General features: G+C 46.5%; 1 protein-coding gene across 3 annotated transcripts in view; it reads left to right on the plus strand.

Annotated features, from left to right (window-relative positions):
• The first annotated feature begins 378 nt into the window (after positions 1–378).
• LOC135911306 (uncharacterized) overlaps positions 379–16,763 on the plus strand; it is a 32,490-nt gene continuing 16,105 nt past the window's right edge. Inside the window, exon 1 of one of the 3 annotated variants that reach the window (XM_065443515.1) lies at positions 379–847. In XM_065443515.1, the coding sequence (XP_065299587.1) occupies positions 820–847 (28 nt within the window). In that variant the 5' untranslated portion in view covers positions 379–819. Of the gene's footprint in view, positions 848–9,586; positions 9,953–16,763 lie in introns of those variants that run through there. The other 2 variants (XM_065443517.1, XM_065443518.1) reach the window with 2 other exon arrangements.

The following is a 16,763-nucleotide window of genomic DNA, read 5'->3' on the forward strand; positions in this document are numbered from 1 at the left end:
CCCTATAGTCACCTATAGCCCAGAGGTACACAGCCGCAAGCCCGCAAACGCTGAACCGACTGGCTTGTTGCTATGGCAGTGGCGCGAGCGCATTCCTTCTCTGCCGTGTCCGTCGTGCGCCATTCGGCGCTGTTTCATCTCGATGCGAGTTACTAAGGGTTACGAATCATAAATGGCAGCGCTTCTTGCTTCTTCTTCTACACCTCCCCCCCCCCCCCCCCCCACAGCCCTCTTTCGTCTTTTAAGACAGGTGACACAGCGTCTCCTCGTTCTCCGTTATACATCTCGTCATCGCCAGACGACGCACGCCCGCCACGGCGCACCTGCATCCTCTCGCCCGTCTTAATTTTTTTCTTTCGCCCTCCCTCGCGGTCAGCCGCACTGACGAAACAGAGGCGTCGGCGGCGCAGCCCGTTCTTCACGAGGGGTCCGAAAGGAGCGGCCCTGGCAGGCGAGCGTAACACACCGCGCGTACAGAAAGAACGGTCGTCACGATTCTTGGTGCGGCGGCGGCGGCTGCGTTTCCGGCTATCAGGAGTGACCTCCTCCCGCAGCGGCGCCATTCTTCCCTCGCAGCGCACGTCGCCGACGTCGACCCGCGCCTCGCCAGCAGGCTGGCTCGTTCGCTCGCCTGCGACGGCGAAAGCGCTCGTGCAGTCGTGAGCCAGGAGGTATCGCGCACAATGACGCCGCCGCCGCCGCCGCTGCAGCTTGGCCGCTGGTAACGCGAACGGTGCTCTGGCTCCGTCAGTCGCGTCCAGCGGGACCACGCTTGGACGGCTCGCGCATGCGCCGAAGAATATTCAGCGCGGCTTGGATATGATCCTTACGGCGACGGGTGAGTGCGGTCAGTGGTGCTTCGTTGTCCTTTTCGGGTCGGTTTCCGTTATAGCGATCGGTACATTGGTCCTGGTAGTGTCAGTGCGAGTGTGCTGTCACGCGAAGCGATTAGAGGGCCTCTATAGAAGTCACGTGGTGAGACTCAGGAAAAAAAAAACGAAGATTGAGAAGGTTGAATTTCGGGCGCTAACCGTCCAATGGAGATCAGTCATGTCGGTGTTTCTTACGATGGTTCTGTCTATGTCGTGCTTCGTTGAGCTTTGGACTTCTCATAGGACGAGAAAGTACACCTCTTATGGAATCACTACACCGTACTGCAATCGTTGCATACCTCTTTGATGGCATGCGCTTAATGCAGATACCCATTTATTCATTTTGGAACATTGTAACCCTTAAAGGTGCACTAGAACATGCCGAGATGGGAGACAATGATGTCAAGAACCTCGCGAAGGAAATGTTACTCTGTTCTGCATATTTCTAACCAGCGTCCCTTTATTTAGTGGCATTTCATGTTTTCCTTCATGTTTTATAGAACGTACCCTATGTCCTCCGTAACTTCAATTTGTGAAAAAGAAAGTCTTCTACTGATTAAATTAGTGCGCTCATGAGAAGTATAGTAGCCTGCCGGTATCAGACGGCACAAAAACACACCAAATAATTCCGCACTTCCCTGCACTACTGTACTCACTTTATCACGGAAAAGTACAAAATCAACGTCAACATCGCCAAATATTTCATTACGCTATTATGAAGATGGACAATAAATATAAAATTTTGTCGCATGTCCTATGGCTGGAGGTAGAGAACCTTCGCACGTAAACTGTTGTAGCGCTTGTACATGGAAAAAATGCAACACGGGATACTGCTGGGTTCACATTAACTGCGAAGATTCAAACAAATGCTTTTTTGCAGAAACGATTCAGCACAATTCAACGCCACAATTGCTAGAAATGTCTGCCATGCATCTTAGCTAGTGGGTTATGAATCTTGATCGCTGTCAACGATACGCATAAGGCCGCAGTCATAATTTGGCTGGCCATGTGGCCCGAAGACGTGCGAACATCGCTGACTCGTACATATTTCATAGGACTCTTATATGGAGGAGAAATAAAGATGGAAGCGACAAAACTGGAATGAATTTCGCTCCGATACGCATGGGTATACCTGTAACGAAAATTGAGCCGGTGTGCTTGTAATACATTTACAAAAAGTGCCATGACGCTTACAGACTTAGAACGAGAAAGAGAACGCTGGCTCTAAATTTCTCCTTTTTTCTAACGTATACACTTAAAAGCCGCGTTTAGGAAGCAGTATTCAGAATCATTTAAATACCTTCTACAAGATTGCACGGGTACGGCATTGAGATCACTATAGATCGGACGTCAAACGTGTCAAACGAGCTATTCTGCATTTATACGTGGCATACAGGTGAGCAGAACGATGTAATCCGGTACTTGCAATACGCGTGGTGCAATCAGCATAGTTACAAGGATCATACAGATACTAATTACAGGAGCCACAAAGTGCAAGAATAGCCACCCGCTGCATAGAAAGTAATTGTCATTCTGTTCACCTGAACTGATTTGTATGCAAGGGATGACTTCAAAGGGAGTCGCCAACGTGAGATATTCTTTTTTTTTTTGCGCTACAACTAGCGGCAATTCAGGCACATAGCTAGGGAAAAGTGGAAAGCACGAAGCTCTCGACTAAGTAAAGCTTGCGAAAACTGGAAAGCGGGAAGGCACCCTTCATTTGCAAACGGTAAGATCGATTAAGTTAGTTGATTACAATGTCTTACACGTGCAATAAAACGAGACATCTGAGGGTCTCTCTCTCCCTCTCTCTCTCCTTCTCTATCTCTCTGCAGGCGTCTGTAAGAAAACTGATTCTTTCGAACCTGGCACGTGGCTGTCGACGACCCGTCTTAACGCGTCGCGCTATCGACGGACGATCCGCCAAGCTTGCTTGCTTGCATTTCTATATTTTTTGTTCTTTACTGACAAGGGCAGCTGTCCTTATTTGTAGAAGAATATTTGACGCTTCCTTTCAGAACCGAAGGCCTCCTGCCTGACAATGAGAACAAAGGCTTTCAGTTCGTGGTCAAGACTTTGTGGTCGAAAAAAACCTTCAGCGGCTGTGAAGAGCATATCCGCGAAGGAAGCTTGCTTGGCGTCGACAGTGGTGACGTTATGGGTACCGTACACTTTAGCCAGTACTCAGAGTGTGAACAGGATACTTATTTATACGTTACTGTCCTGGGCAAGGAATCGCAATGCTTTCCGCATATATCGAATATGGCGGGCCTTCCGTACAAGAATAGAGAATAGGTCAGAAATTTTCAAATATTGGTTTTTACTGACAGCAAAATATCAGCTTTTAATTTAGTTAGTTCTTTTTCCCCTGTTCTGCTTGGAACGAGACAGCTTGTGTTAAAATTAAATTGTGGGGTTTTACGTGCCAAAACCACTTTCTGATTATGAGGCACGCCGTAGTGGAGGGCTCCGGAAATTTCGACCACCTGGGGTTCTTTAACGTGCACCTAAATCTAAGTACACGGGTGTTTTCGCATTTCGCCCCCACCGAAATGCGGCCGCCGTGGCCGGGATTCGATCCCGTGACCTCGTGCTCAGCAGCCTAACACCATAGCCACTGAGCAACCACGGCGGGTGACAGCTTGTGTTTGTTATCATTGAGCACGTTCCATAACGTCTCATACTAGCATGAACTATGTTTTTTTTTTTTATTGCCAAGATGTCTTCCCGCCCTTGGCTTCCCGAAAATAGACACACAGTGTGATTTCACAAGCCGGTGCTGGCCGCTCTTGCCACGGCTACTTAGTCTTAAATCCCATAAAACCTCACAGCGCCTCCTCCATTGCTCCATATGTGTGAGGAACATCGGATTTTCAGCATGCGTCTTTTAACGATACAGTTTCGCCGATTTAACTGCGGTCGCGAGCTTCAGAAACATATACCACGATATATATATTTTTAATAATAGCAACTTGAAGGGCAGTTCATTAATAGCACTTTAAAGGGCATCTTATTTTTAACCGTGGTCTGTGTTGTTATGCATTATGCTGAAAACTTAAAAAAAAAAACACTTTGGGCGTATACACTCCATCATATAGGAACATCATAGGTACAGCAAGCGACGCCAGACTTCGTCCTCTGTTGGCGGAATTGTTGCTTTGTGTGTATCCTTGCTTTCTACAAGTTGACAGAAGGAGACTGTTGATGAAGATACAACTCTATGTGTTGAAAGAATGCGGATAGAGAAGGCATACACTGCGACTAAGACGATTAGTATCTTCTCCATTTGCATTCTTCTAAGCGACACCAATCCCGTTGTACACGTTTCTAAGGTGATATCTTTGATTCATACGTAGCGCAGGCATACATAACACGCGATAAAGTTGCCACTCGCTTCGCACGCCGTTACCGAGAAGGCTGCGCCGTAGTAGGTTACACAGCTCGAAGCCTTGAACCCTTTCGCTTGTGAGGCCACCGATGTGAATCTTTGGTCTTCTGGGGTCTCGCAAGCAGCAGGTAAATGTCGTAGGCCTTTTTTCTCTCTCTCTTTTTCCACTTAGTGGGCACGCTTATGTCCCCAGTTGTATGCAAAGAGCATTACAGCATTTCGCAAGGCCTGGTAAAAGGGGTATTTCGCGTTACACCTCTTATTCACCAGCAGCGTCGGTTGCGTCACCCAAAACTGCCGTGTTTGTTTTTCTCTTCTTTTGTTTTTCATGTCACCTCGTGTTATCATCCCTCGCTCACTGGCCAATCTATTGCTTGCGTAGGAGGCGGCGACGCAACAGTGACCAACATTTCCCGTGTTATCCCTCCCCCACGCCGTGCTCTTCGATGTCCTCCGAAGATGCTTGCGCGCCACGTAAACTGTGTCGAACGCTCCCGCCCCGCGCTTGACACCGAAACAAGCTCGCTCTGGCGAGCTTGCGTACACGCTTCACGAGAACGCGGTCGTTACGATGCTGGCGTGCGCCTTTGAGCCGCGCTTGCGTGTCGCCGTTCGCAGACAACCCGTGCACGAGCGACGAGTGAGCGATTATGCTCTCGGCTGCCGCCGCCGTCACGCGACGGCATCGGCGGCGGAGTCGTTTCTGCTTTGTCCTTCCGTCGGTTCGATAGCCCTTGCCCCGTGGCTTCGTCGTCGGCCGTGGTTGTGCAACAGGTTTCACTCGACGCACGCACCCGCCGTTCTTCGGCGTCCTTGGTGCGCGCCGCCCGAGCGAAAGGAAAAGCAGCTGCTAGAGGCCGGGCGTCTGTAGCGTTTCCTATAGGAGGTTCTGCTGAGACTTGAAGCGTCGTTCGGCTCGTGTGTCGTCTCACGGGACTTCCGGCGTCGGCTAGCGCCGCGGCGCCTTTGTTCTCGAAGTTCGCGAACGGGCGACGCATCGCAGCGGGCGTCCGCGGGAACCGATCTGTCGTTCGACGCGGAGTGGTGACGCGAAGCGTTACGTCTGGCTGCGTGAATCGTTTTACGCCTAATGATTTCGATTTGCCACGGCCCGTTTAATGAGACGTCCGGTGCCATTGGATTTGCGTCCCTTTGTTTTTGTTTTTCTTCCGCGGAGGCATCGGCTGTGCTAATATACAGCCCTTAGCCACCCGCGGTTAAGTGCCAGACGCGGCCGTGCCGCCCTGTCTGCCATGCTAATGAGTCGGCATCCATTTTTCCCTCGAAGTTTCCTCGCACACTCTGACTGCGTGACCCACTTCTAACCTGCTGTTTGCCCTTACGCAAATGACCGTACGCCAGCGTTCTCGACATAATCGTTCGCGCTTTCCGGAGAAACTATTCAGCCGCGTAACCTGATAATAGAAATTCAAACTTGCCCGTTCGACCTCCGCCTTTATGCAACTTTCAACGACGTAGTGATCCCGGGTTGTTCAGGTACCCCGGGAGTGGTTTCCACGTGGGCTGTCAGTACAGACTTTGTCATAGGAAACAATACATGAAGAATGTGACTGTCACAGAGACCTCGTTGCATCGTCTCACGCCCGTAGAACACGTGGCAGCGAAATGTGTTAGGGGGTGAGGACGAGAGCTTGCCTTCTCCATATCTTTCGAGCCGTCCAGAGACAGCTTGTACCGTGCGCTCACTAGCTTCGTTAAGTTGACAGTAATATTACATAACGTGTGTGTGTGCAAGGGGGCGGGGGGATCTCTGTTCTGCAGTGTTTTGATTCTTAGCTTCTGAAACTTCCTTGGGAATGTTTTCGCAGGGTATTCGTTTCGTAACAGTTCACCTAAAAGCTCTTTCTTCTTTCGTTATCCGGTTGCAGCAGGGAAGTTACATAAAGAATATCCAGAATTCCCCGCTTTCACAATACACTTGCAATTCAGGCAGCTTGTTTCATTCCGTGATGCTCTTTTCAAAAGAGGAGTCCGTGAACAGACACGTCCTGTGCTCGTATCCCTCGGGTGATCAAATTGTTTGGAAATGTAAAATGGTTCTTTTATGTATGTTTCTTTAGTAATTCCAACTTTTTCAATGTCTGAAAAAAACAACTTGAACCTTAAGTTTTCTTCTTTCTTTTCTTCGCAAAGGCAGTGGATCTCAACTCAAATCTTGCTTCATCATGGTTACGCTCTCCGTTCTTCTATACCAGCCCAGGGCAAATCTGGCCACCCTGTTTTATTTCGCGATGAATCCTATACATAATATATAATACTAATATAATACTTTATTTCTATCCAGATAGCGATGGGGGAAAGTGAGAAAGCCCTAGATGGCTTGACTTTTCCCAGCACCTTCTTTTTTTTCTTCTTTTTTTGCTTTGTTTTTCAGTCAGTGGTAGGTTTAAACTGATACTAAAAGAAAGCAAGAATAATTAACCGTATCCATAGGCAGATAAAGCATAAGCGAAATGCTCGTAATAACACAAAGCACCTGAAAGTACACACATTTTTTAGTCCAGTCAGATAAATAATATTCACTGTAAGAATAAAGACATCACATACAAAAGCATGTTAGAAAATACAGTATAGAAGGAACCTAATTCAGTTGAGAAAGACATTTTTGCACTTGTATTTTTTGGGGGACCTTGATGTTCTGTTTATATAATGCTTATGACACTTATAAATATGTTTGGGCGAACTTGTGCCCTCAAAAGCAGGCTACGCTCAAAGAACGATAGCGGCGAATACACTCGGCGATCGTCGTCGAAAATCTGATGAGCGGGTCAAGCGCGTCGGCTTCTATACATCAGTCGTCGAACGTTCTAGAGTAATCGCTGGGCCCTGCGTGCCTTCCACAAAGTTCTACATTATTCGTGCCGCGCACACATGCAATCAGATTACACAAGGTTCGGTCACAGACAGTGGATGGAACCATCGGTAACATTCCAGAAACTTCCGACACATGCAGGCGCGTCCTGCGCTGTGCGATAACATTTGTTAGGCGGTGAAACGTGTCGCCCGATAAAGACAAGCACACGTGTCAATATACTTGCCAAATGTCTAAGCTACGTGTCATACATTTCGTCTTTTTTTTTATTCTTATCAATATTTCAATATCCTAAAGTCGAAAAACATTATTTTTTATTTCCATTTGATACTGCGAGATTATACGGTAATTATAAATATCATGTACCGGCATTGCATCTCCTTCCCTTAAATGTGGTTCTGATCGATGACCATATGCGACGATATAAACATTTCTTGACATATCTTTCGGCAGAAGGTGGAGTTTCTGTATGCTTCGCTATGTCATGTTTCCCCATACTAAATGGCAATAATTTAGATGCGAGTAAAATAAGGCATTGTACAAGATTAACAATAGTCGGCAGAACGCGTTTATTAGCATACGTTATTGCTATGACACTAGAGAGCTTTGCTGCAATGTAACCAATATGGTCGTCCCATGCCATAGTGTCGCTGAAATATACCTTTAATATTTTAAATGTACTTATTATATCTATTTTTGAGCAATTAAACATAATATCTATATTTAGGTTTTAGGACGAAACAGAATCACCTTAGCTTTAGTTCCATTAACCTTTAATGTGTTATAATGTATCCATTTCTTTAGGCGCTAGAGCCTTGAATTAGCCTTTGTAACTAATTCTGATGTTGCTGGTGAGAATAATAAAGTCGTGTTGCCCGCATATATGACGGTTTTTATTTCAGTGTCTATTTGTGCAATGTTGTTCACATATAGATTAAAAAGAAAAAGACCCAGGATACCACCTTCGGGGAATCCAGATAAGATTATTTTCTAATGTCAGATAAGTGTCCATCTAGGTCTACATATTGTTGTCTGTGGGTTAAATAGCTCACAAACCGTAAGCTTCTAATTTATGCATAAGTAAAGTGCGGTTTAAGTAATCGAAAGCATTAATGAAACCTATATATGTATACCTAGGACAAGTTTCTTCTATTAAAATGCATTTAAATTGAATTCTACTTGTAACAAGGCAAGTTCTGTCGACAGACGTTTTCGAAATCCAAAGTGTGCTGTTTTTACTGGCGAATGTTTTCCACAAAAGCTGTCATTCATGTAAAAAGTTACCTTTTGAAGTCCTTTTGATAAAATAGGTAGTGTGTATAGATAGAGGCCGATATATTCGAAAATCGTTTTTGTCGCCTTTCTTATGCACAATGTCACTCTCGCGAGTTGCATTGTTTTCCGGAAATATTCCGTTTCTGAGGCAAAGGTCAAGATATAAGTGTGACAGGGAGCTACGAGATCGATGACGTACTTCACAACTTCAGTCTTGACCCCATCTGCATCGCAGCTTCCACTGTTGTTCCATTGAATGAGCATTGTTACAACTTCAGCTTCTTTCACAAGATTTTTTTCTTTAATTATGGGGTTTTACGAGCCAAAACCACGATCTGATTATGAGGCACGCAATAGTGGGGGACTCCGAAAATTCGCACCATCTGAGGTTCGTTAACGTGCACGTAAATCTAAGCACACAGGTGTTTTCGCATTTCACCCCCATCAAAATGCGGCCGCCGTGGCGAGGATTCGATCCCGCGACCTCGTGCTCAGCAGCCACTGAGCAACCACGGCGGGAGTTCACTGGATTTGACAGGACAAGCATATTCTTAGAAGCATGCAAAACTATGTCATAGCAGATTGTGTGGCTCGAAGATTGTTTCGGGCCTCAAACCCTTTTGCTATCAATCTTTTCATTGGAAATTATACGTCACGATCACCAGGCTGATGCAGTTAGGCGGGCGTTGTTAAACGGTGATCGGGAAAAAACAATTAGTGCGAAAGTGCTTTTTGAAGATTTAGGCCTTCTTTAGGACTGGACTAGTTTCCAAGACGCTTGTGTGGTCTGCCACACCCTTTACTACAGCAAGAGAGGGCGAGCAAGGCAAATTCACGCGTTCTCTAACCAGGACCGGTCCTTGTGATGCGATCCCAATAACAAGAAGAAAAAAACCGCAGCCGGTCTCTTTCCGTGGATTACAACCTGCAATACCATTGTCCTTCCCTTCTTCACGGCCGTCCGAGGCGGTTCTTTTCCTCGCCGTCGCGGTTGTGCTGTCGATGGAAGTCTACGCCGATGGGCACTCGAGTTCACTCGCAGTCCCCGCTGTGGACAACGAGCCCTCGTCTCTTCAAACTTGCGCAATCCCTCCTAAACCGGACATGTCACATTCCTACCCAAATCGTTCTGCTCGACGGGAAAGACCACGCACCGAAAAAAAAAATGTGTGTGTGTGTGTGTGCGTGTGCCAGCCGCTAGGCGAGTGACATTCGGTCCATTGACGTCGGCTGGAAACGCCGCGGCCCGTTGCCCTCGGAGCGTGATGTGTGCACGTCCGTTTGTCCGTCCCTTGACGGCGACCGCTTCCATAATGCTCGCGGAATGGGGTCGCAGCTCTTTTCGATGGTCGCTGCCGCCGCAACCAGCCGACGTCTTTATCGCGGCGCCCGGGGAGGCCTATGGGCGGGCTGTTCCTCCCGCTTACTCGTGGCGCAGTGAACGACTTTCGTTTCCGCAATGCGGCGACGCGGAAGACAAGTCTTTCGGTGGACGCGGTCCACTCCTCGTGCTGCCATATGGTGCGCTGCTTTTGCAACGGTTGGGTCCACTTTTTTTTTCTTCAGAAAGAAGGAAGAACGAGGGTAAGTGGTTTGTGTGAGGGATTTCGACGAGCGCTTAGTCCAACACGTGGTGATAGCTTTTTTTTTTTCTTTTCTTTTGAGGTGGACGATCTGAAGTGAACGGAGGTTTGCTGTTGAATAACAGCCGTTTTCTTTTATCTTTTAGTGAAGCGCCATATTCTTCTACGTTTTCTACCTTTTTTCCTCCTCTTCTTCTTTCTCTTTTCCCTTTTTATTGCGACAACGCGTCGTGCGCCTGCTCTTTGGTTAATAGAATAGGGTAAGTGGCGCCCAGTGTTTACATCGTGATTTCTCGTTTCCCGCTAGACGCTGTTAATTACACGATGTCCTAGTAACCTGGTTCTGTGAGCTTTCAGTCAGAATTTGTTATATTCATCCCACTGAAAAGTCCAGCGGCAACTGAATACCGTCTTGCACGAGTAGCTTTTCCACGTTTAACTGCTGCACTCCGAGTTTGGTCGTTCTCAAACGTAGGCGCCTTCGGTGAGTCATTCTAAACTTTTCTCGCATTTCTGTTCAGGCGTGAAGAAGCCTCGCTGCGGGTGTTCCTTCCTCGCCAATAAGAGCCAAGATGACCTTGCTTTGTTCTGTCTTGTAAACGCGTAAAAAATGAAAAACTCACAACAACTGAGCGGCGACCGCGAATGCTTTGAAGGTACAAGGCCGTCGTTCGTTTAACGAGACGGAATAGTTCGAAGCCGTGCGAAGCTTGTTTCGCGGCCCAAGCAAAAGTTTTCCGCTTATCCAACTTTCGCATTTAATTTCACGCTCCACCTCTTGCCACGAGCTTACTCGCAGCCTGTAAAGCACAGCACAAAGACGAAGGCCAAAGCTATTGCGCAAGGACACGCAAACAGACATGAACAGAGGATAGCTCCGTTCGTTCAGGTTTAGCGTCTGGGGTCCTCAAGCCTGTTCAGTAGTTAGTCTTAAGACGTGCGCAATTTACTGTCCGCGAAAATATTTTACATTAAAGAAATAAAAGCTCGAATCACCGGCTGGTGGTCTTTCTTCCTTTTTTTATGTTTATAGGGACGCACAGAGATTTTCAGTCTTATAGCTATCCACAAAAAAAATAATTTTGAATTTTTACGTGCCCTAAGCATGATCTGATAAGTCACGCCGTACTGGGCGACTCCGGATTAATTTTGACCAGCTGGATTTCTTTAACGCGCACCGAATTCACGGTACACGGGCGCCCCTGAATTTTCCCCCCATAGAAATGCGGCTGCCGCAGCCGAGATTAGATCCTGAGACCTCGTGCTTATATATCAGCGCAACGTCATAGCCACGAAGCCACCACGGCGAGTATAGCTATCCTAACTCGCCGTAGCTCAAACATTGGGTGTTACGGGTGCAAACTTGTCAGGCTGTCCCATGTCATCCTTTCAGGTCCTCTTTTCTTTTGGGCGGCATACTTGCTTTTCATTGAGTTTCATTCATTTCGGGATCATTTTAATTCGCTGCAGTGTTGCAAAGTGCAACAAAGCTAGCAAGCCTGTATATCTGAGTACGGTGAAGCGCGAAAGACGGGACAATGCGAGGAGAGCGCTTGTCCTGTCTGGCTCGCATTGTCACTAGTAAACTTTTCCAACGACAGCACCAAATCTGCGTTTACGCCATATGACTGCAGCTGCATCTCTGGAGGTTGTGTCGGGAATGTTTGCGGCGTCAGTGCTGCTGATGGGTTCCCAATACAAAACCAACCTCGTGTTTCTCCACTTGGCTGTACGCGCCTAACTGCGGCCGTTGTGATCGGCACCGAAAAAATGGGGTGGCGCTCACTAAGATGCTGGAACATTGAGGTAATCGCCTAGACGTGGTGTAAAACTATGAAAAGTTTATTTGAGTCTCCCCGCCCCCTTCTACCTATTGTTGCGACGCCTGTTTCTCGAAGCCCGACCGGCGTTACTATTGGGTAGCGTGGCGTTGTCAGCGGGCTGCAGGCGTCCGGTAGACCATGGCGACCAGGTAACGACGAGACGATTTCTAGTGCGAAACTTTCACTGTTTATTCAAAGGTTGGTGAAGCATAAGAAGAGGATGAATGAAGTGAAAAAGTACATTACGTGGCCCCTGAAATAGGCCCACTAACATCGTAGGCGGGATCTTGCACACGTCAACGTCACGTGACAGCCACTGAGTCTGGTTGTGGATGGGCGGCTGATCCAGTTTCCCAGGTGACGTTCGCACGAGCTTCCCTCCACTGGCTGCAACACGCGGGTCGGGGACCGTAGGCGGCGTTGGTTCGCGGAAAGTGTTCTCCCCTAGAGTTGGACAGTTGGTGGAAAGTGTTCTCCCCTTGGTCGCACACACAAAGGGGCCTGTCATCACTGCGGGGCACCTGCCAGACCGGCAACCACACGAGTCAACCATAGCAAATTAGGAATCCATTCTCCGTTTCGGTTGAGCAGGGTCTTTCGAGCATCCTTTTTGCCCGGAGTGGTACACGCCAACCGTAACACTATGTCCTGCTGGCTTTGTCAGTGTGCTATCAGGTCGCGGGCTTTAAAACCTCCAGTGGTGGCAGGGCACACCACGACCGTGTGAGCGTTGAGAAACATAAGTGGTGCAGCATTCACAATTGCGTGATCTTTCCTTTGTTTTCATAAGGAAGCCACGCCAGCAACGGTTCGCGTCATGCCGCGGAGACGAAGTATATAGAACAAGGCACACGCCGCTCACCTAGAACGTTTTGAGCGTCCTAGATTGCGTCTGTTCTTAAACTCCGCGAGCACTAACGCTGTCTGGTTAAGCATAGGTGCGAAGGCTTGTTTTAACGAGCTGGCAAACTTGAACCGCTTCACCTCGTCCCCGTTAACACCCAGAAAAAAGTGGCGCCGCTGTTTTCAAGGAGCGCCACGTTTCCATTGCATTGCATCCGCTGGATTTTTCCATCGTTAATCACTGCTTTTCTCTTCCGACCACATAAGTACGTAATCGCACCTGAAACAGTGCCAACTGTCAACCTTAAGCTGCTTCGCTGGCGTTCCCGACCCTGAGCCTTGCACTCTGCACTGTAGCTGCCAACTCCTATTCGCCGTCCGGTCCGCCTTCTAATATTTGCTCCATTTAATGGAGCAAATAATATCGCTGTGCAAGACCAAAGACATTGCCTTGGAGTACGTCCACCACAGAAAGTGAGCTGTCACTTGGCTAGTCTTTCTCCTGCTCCTCGCTGCTGACTTTCGCGAGCTGTCATGTGGTCACTTGTTTTATAACAGGACAAGGCTTGCCGCTGGGCTAGTTGGTCAACGGTAAATTCTAAAATGAAAAGAGCGCAAAAAAAGAACACGGACAAGACTGAACTGCACAAGCGCGCAACATGATAACGTTTATGATATTCAGTCTTGCCCGTGTCCTTTTTTACCGTCTTTTAATTTTGCTTGTTTTATAGCTCGAGTCAGTCTTTTTAGACTCCCATGCTTCCCCAACTATAGGCCTCTGCAGATCCTAGTCTACCGCGTATACGTTTTCCTCACTCCACATACCAAGAATTTCGTATATAGGAGCTACTGCAATCTCCAAATGAGGAGGGTACCCATGCTTTCATTTAAATAAACATCTAAGCCACAGGGCCAATCGCTCAAGAAAAATAAATCGGAGCACCAGGTATCACTTTAATCCACCTTAATCCAATTTAGGCAGAGGGCCAGGGACATGACTCTTACAGCTTACCCATTGGCTTGCCCAAGCTCAAATTTTGTACAGATGTGGCCTTTTGCAGTTTATTAAGTTTGGTACGACGTTTGGGCATCTTAATTGCTTGTTGCGCCCAGAATATTATGGGTATTTCTGCGAAGACTACCAAAAATTTTTATGTATCACCTGTGGCCTATAATACAGTTATATAACTAAATGGCTTTCAGTTTCAGTTTATAATTCTTTGAATACAATGCATTGGTGAGATACAATATACAGACGAGGGTCCCAAAGTCAAAGACTGCAACGGGCCCTCGTGCAGCATCTATTGCAATTTACAAATTGTAGCCGCGGATTTCGCAAGCTAGACTCACTTGGTGCCAATTCTCAGAATGACGCTATACTTCCGCGATATTAATTCCCGAACTTTGAGAAGAAATACATTGGTGGTTTAGTTACTTTTGTGCTTCAATCCATTTGGGGATAAAAGTAAGTGGAACCAAAGTGCATTTTAAGGCGCAAGTCTTATTTGCCTCATAAAGCGAGAAATCCGGCGTCCGGCGCTACATGGGAATGCAAGAAAACACACGTGACCAAGTGATGACGTCACGTGTGTGACGTCATCACTTAATGTGGTTTAAAGTGAATTAAGGTTAATGTAATGTGGTTTAAAGTGAATTACGGTGGATTAAAGTGGATTAAGATTGGTGCAAATTAGAGCAAGGTTGATTAAGGCGGAGCTTTAATTTAAGGCGATAACTTAGAGAAGTCCTTATGCTCTTGCCTTCAAATCACGTAAGGATACTTAAAGACTTGATCTTGGCTTGTAACGCGAAGTTAAGACGGACACAGAAAGGAGCAGACAGGACGAACGCTACTTTCTGTGTCCGTGTTCACTTTGCGCTACAAGCCAAGATCATGTTACCGCACCAACTCGCCCAACTGTCTATCCTTTTACTTAAAGACGGTCAACTTCTTTTACGGCAAGTTTGATGGCGCATATCTCGAAGATAGTGTCATGCACACAATTCTTTCCAAGTCGATACGCCTTACAGTCTCACCGGCTACAATTTCTAAAGTGCAATATGTGCCGTAAGGTAAATAGTTAAATAACTTAATTGGTAATATTTTAATTAGTCAGCTATCCATTTCAATTTCTGGGGGAAATAATGTCAGCCTCTTTGAGCAATCCAGCTCAAGCACTAGAATGGGGCTATCTGCCACAGGCGACCTTTAAAATTCACAGTAAACATGTTTTGCGTCAAGCACGTGGCGAGGCCACCGGAAGAAGGGACAGTATAGGCTAAATAAAACGAAACGGGAACTCCCGGGTTGGCACTGTTGCACACAACTTTTCATATTTAGTTGGTACGTGTACCCGATTTATTTTCCGAGATGTGCGATGTGCGATGGGAGCTGGCTCGCGCAAGTCCCATCGTCGGCTCGATTGAAATATATAGGCTTACAGACATCCCGCATAGAAAAAATCACTTTTCTCACACTTAATTTGTGCTTGTGAAGACGTCAGTGTTCTGAATCCCGGCTAGCTCTTTCGGTTTGCGCCGATCACCTGAATCTTCTTATTTGCGACGTCGCTCGTACTTTCCTAAGAACATTGCTCGTGGATGGAGGGAGAGGAGTTCCTACAAGCTTTACGATCTGCGGTCTTCTTCCGGTAGCTCTCTCGGTAAGCTAGCACCTGCCCGAAATGCCCACTTTCTATGTTTATTCTTTTTTAGCCATATAGCACAACATATCTGGTAGCCTGACCTTTTATGTACATAGGTCTCCACTTTGCACTTCGGCCGCATTTCACACGAGTCTCACCAAAATTTTTGGTTATTATTAATAAACATATGTGAGGAAATGGCGCCTCACAGCAACCCCTGCTACTGCTCTGCTTCGACGTGCAATAAAAACGGGAACAATCTTTGAATAACAAAGCCATCGCGATACAAAAAGCACTAAAAAACGAGTTTCTGCGAGTAGCTCCAAGTCGTGACACAAAAGCCAAAAGTTCAGAATCTAAGCTCACAAGCTAGAATACAAGCACACCGCAGCTCGTGTGAAAAAAGAAAGGAAAAGTACATGGACATGGATATGGACGCATACAAAATATACATCCCTGAGACCACGGACTCTATATCTCCACATTGGGTCGCAAACGTCAATGCACACGCCTGGAAAGCGTAAATAATAATCATAAACCTAAACGGAAGAGCCTACATTTCGTTTATATATATATATATATATATATATATATATATATATATATATATATATATATATATATATATATATATATATATATATATATATATATATATATATATATATATATATTGGTGATATAATGAGAAGCCAACAAACACTGACACCAAGTAAATATATATATATATATATATATATATATATATATATATATATATATATATATATATATATATATAAATATGGGGAAACTTTCTATACGGACGAACAGAACTCAATTTTTTTATGTGGCTGGTTACGCGCATAAAAAGGGTGAGATTAGAGCATATCTTTAATGTGCCGCTATTTAAGGCCAGTTTGTCTATGCGCTGTAAGGGTGCAGAAGCGAACTCCTTCCGGCATTGTTTTAGTGCTATTTGTAAGAGAAGTTCCCAAGTTCATTTTTTCCTCATTCTCAAAAGTGCAAATCGGACAGTAATTGTCACGCGAACAATGCAAATCGTTGTTCTCCGCACGGCCTCATCAAACTTTCCTCTATAGCGCCGGAGGTGCAGCGTTGCAGAGAAGTCGCACGCTATAGCTACAGAAAAGGGCTAGCAACTCTCCGCGACAATTTGTCAAGTACGATACCCACGTGGTTTCGCAAGGCAGCCCAATGTGTCTGTGTGGCTTTCGTGTCTATTCCTATAGGCGTCGCGCACCGCGTTGAACTCGGGGTTTTCCAAGAACAGCCCACCATGTAAATGACTCCGAATTCAACGGATTCAAAGCCACTGGCGTGGGAAACGTGTACGTCGGTATCACCGGTTCGTGAATCTCTTCCAAGGTTTTCTGAGGTTCAGCCGCGCCACTGAACGCCCACCAGAAAGGTGTGTGGGAGACCGGCGGTGATTAGGCAGCGGCTAGGCGGCCATAGCAGGCTTGCCAGGCGACGTCTTACCTTACCCTTGACTCTGAAA

Source organism: Dermacentor albipictus, chromosome 1, assembly GCF_038994185.2.
Source record: "Dermacentor albipictus isolate Rhodes 1998 colony chromosome 1, USDA_Dalb.pri_finalv2, whole genome shotgun sequence".
Classification (NCBI taxonomy): domain Eukaryota; kingdom Metazoa; phylum Arthropoda; class Arachnida; order Ixodida; family Ixodidae; genus Dermacentor; species Dermacentor albipictus.